Raw genomic sequence first — 3,534 nt, 5'->3', positions numbered from 1 at the left:
AGTCACACGTCCAGCTTTAACATCTCTAAGATACTTAGGGCAATTTCGCTTCCAATGGCCCATACCACAACAATAGTGGCACTTATCTTCAGAAGATGCACCCTTTTTCGGCTTGGATGAGTTATTCCCAATAACTCTCCCTTTGCCCTTGTTGGGTTTCTTACCCTTACTAGTACTCCTCTTAAATTTCCCTTTGCATTTGTTTTTTATGGCAAGCACATCCTTGGTTGAATTAACATCAAGACCCATATCCCTCTCGGCTTTCACAAGCAATTTGTGCAATTCATGGAGAGAAGTCTTCATGTTTTGCATATTGTAGTTTACCCTAAACTGCACATATGCCTTTACTTTGTTCAAGGAATGTAGAACTCAGTCTATCACAAGTTGTTCGGGAATATTGACCCCTTGGATATTAAGAGTCTCAACAAGCTCAATCAATTTGAGCACATGAGGGCTAACCTTTTGGCCCTCTTTGATGTTGATCTCGAAAAATGCAGAGGCCGCCTCATATTGGATTATCCATGGAGCTTGCGAAAACATGCTCACAAGCTTGGTGTAGATCTTATAGGCCGTGCTCATTTTGATAGCACTCCTTTGGAGATCGGGCTCCATATAGAAAATCAAGACATTCTTGATAGCGGCCGACTCTTTTAAGAAAGCCTCATAGGCTTCCCTTGCGGCGGAGGTTGACCTAGTAGTAGATGTGGTGGGAGCGGCTTCGGTAAGGTAACGAAGCTTGTCGTCACCTTCCGCGGCCAAACGGAGTTGCACATCCCAATCGGCGAAGTTTGAACAATTCTTTTCAAATTTGCATCGATCCATAAAGGATCGGAGCCAAGAACCATTGGGGAGTGGTGGAGCGTTTATGCTAGTTGATGTGGATGAAATTGGAGTCGACATTGCAAACTAATAAAATTGACTACAAAATAGAAAAATGAAGGAATTATGCATATTTATCGTCTTAAAACTTGTAAATATTTAAAACAAGTTTTAGCATTTATATAGTGACCTTTACCCAACTATAATAAATGATTCCGAGACCCAAAATTCATATTAACTTGGATGTGAGCCAACGGGCCCTCTACATCTTTACTAATATAACTTTGGTGGGTTAACCCTTTTAACCGATTTTACAATTAGAACTCTCGGTCGATGATTTTACATTAAATTCATCATTAGCCCGAACCTTTTGCGGCTACGGTCGCAAAATACCTTCGTTGAGATCAACAAACTTTCGAAGTGTAATAACTACTTATTACCCCACTTACCCAACGTCAATAGAAGCACTCCGAAAAATCGTATTGTACTCCTAATGAAATTTAGACTTATGGGCTCCTACTATTTGGTAAGACTAAGTCTCAATCTTTTAAAAGTAAAGGTCTTCTCAGTTTATTATCTTTCAGTTTTAAGTGAACTAAAAGGCGAATTCTCGATAATTATAATTGACACGGTCAAGGACTCGATATGATATGCATGTGTTGTTATGGCGATTTGGCAATGCATGCAACATATTAAAAGAAATGAAAAACAAATAATAAATTCCTAGTATGGGCTTCCTAAAATAGAAAATCAAATAATCTATTACATATTCGGAAATCATCTCCTTTGGTCCCTTGAATCTTCATGTGGCACGCCTCCCAAGAACACCGTCTTTGTCGGAACGCCTTTCCGAATGGCACCGTCTTGAAGGAACTCCGTAATTACAAATAATAATAAAAATACAAAGCTATTCCTATTATACATTTGTAATATGAAAAACTAGTAAAAATAAAAGTGATACGAGATCACGTTAAATTACAACCGAATCAATATTACCTTTCATTACAGGTAATATAGATTAAAACAAAGGCCATACTAAAATAAATTACATAATTCAAAATTATATAAATAAAATATGACATTCAACAATGAAACATGCAGCATTATAATATGTGTCTATCATGGCGTGCCAAATCGTCCTATTTAACTTATATCGATTATATAACCCGGTTTTATGGAAATGCATGATTTTAACTTATTAAAATCGCTAAATAATACTAAAATCTAATTTTAGTTCAAGTTAATTATCCTAACTTTCTTAGGTTTCAAAAATTAGTCATCACTGACAATAATTCAACTTGATTCAATTTTATGCTCATTTTTTACCCTAAAATCATAATATTTATGAAATAAATCCAAATTAAATTACAATAATTTCAAAATTTGAATTTTAAATTTTTGAACATTCTAAAATATATCCATGACCCTCATAATGTCAGAAATCATGGTTAAAAGTTCCGAATTTATTTCGAGAAAAAAGTAGTTGCGATTTATCGGTTTTATCAAATAAAATATCTAGAGTATACAAAAATTAATCCAATCAATTTTACAACTTTATATCTGATAAGTGGGATATAAATGCAACCTAAAATAATTTTCTCATGCCATGTAATTCATTTTAGCTATTTATGCTAAAATAGTCACTATTTATGCCAATTTTTTTTGGTGAAATGTGAACTTTATTAATCATAAACATGAAGCAATTATATCACCAATACAAGACTCCGTCATACTAGGCAAAGATAGCCCTAGCAACAAACTCCTATGCTTTTAAGCCAAGAGCAGTCAATACATGAACTACAATTATGAACTCTACTCTCAATTCTACCAAGAAAAGACACCTTAATTTTGTTAAACAGGACATTGGGATGAGGAAGAGCCTCCTCCATCCTACATTTGTTACGATCACACCATAGATGATAAACTAGGCTGGCAATCCCTACAAAGATAACCTGCTTTTTCAGAAGGGAAACACATCTCCAAGATAGACATCATTGAAGTGGTTCTGCACCATACAAATTAAACCCCTACCAGGCCTGAACTGTACTCACACTGAAAGAATAGGTGAGTTTTGGTTTCATCAGTCTGCTGACATAGGAGGCAAGCTATTACCTGGGTAATCCCATGCTGAAACAGTCTGTCCCTAGTAGAGAGCCTATTCAGACTGTAGAGCCATAAGATGAATGAATGTTTAGGCACATTCAATCTGTTCTAGACAACAGGCCACCAACGAACTCTGGTAGTAGGAGGATGTAGCCAATCATAGCCACTCTGAACAGTATAAGGACCACCTATTTGCCAGGAGTTATTGATGTAACCACTTTTAAACATCTCCTTAACTTTGCAAATTTGCCTCCATGCCCAACTGGAATTGATAGAAGGAGAGTACTCCCACCAGTTCCTGTTCTTAATGTAAATAGCATTCACCCACTTGATCCATAAGTGATCTTGCATACTAGCAATCCACCAGGTAAACTTGGCAATGCTCGCTTTGTTCCAATCTGAATAGTTGAGAAAACCTAAACCACCATGCTTCTTAGGGTTGCAGCATTGATCCCAAGAAACCAAAGGAGATTTGAACTGATCATCACCAGACCATAGGAAATTTCTGCAGATCCCCTCAATCTTCTTAATGGTTGTTGTGGCGATGAGGAAAATTCTAGTCCAGTAAGTATGAAGTTGTAAAAACACAGCCAGAATAAGTGATGTGACCAT

General features: G+C 36.4%; 1 protein-coding gene across 1 annotated transcript; it reads right to left on the bottom strand.

Annotated features, from left to right (window-relative positions):
• Window positions 1-3,030: 3,030 nt before the first annotated feature.
• On the bottom strand, window positions 3,031-3,534 carry LOC141601366 (putative mitochondrial protein AtMg00310). Its single transcript, XM_074421641.1, has one exon. The coding sequence runs from the start codon at window positions 3,532-3,534 to the stop codon at window positions 3,031-3,033; it is 504 nt and encodes a 167-aa protein (XP_074277742.1).

This window comes from Silene latifolia, chromosome 9 (genome assembly GCF_048544455.1).
Source record: "Silene latifolia isolate original U9 population chromosome 9, ASM4854445v1, whole genome shotgun sequence".
NCBI lineage: Eukaryota > Viridiplantae > Streptophyta > Magnoliopsida > Caryophyllales > Caryophyllaceae > Silene > Silene latifolia.
The sequence above is the reverse complement of the archived record's forward strand: the minus strand, read 5'-3'. Positions and strand labels throughout refer to the sequence as shown.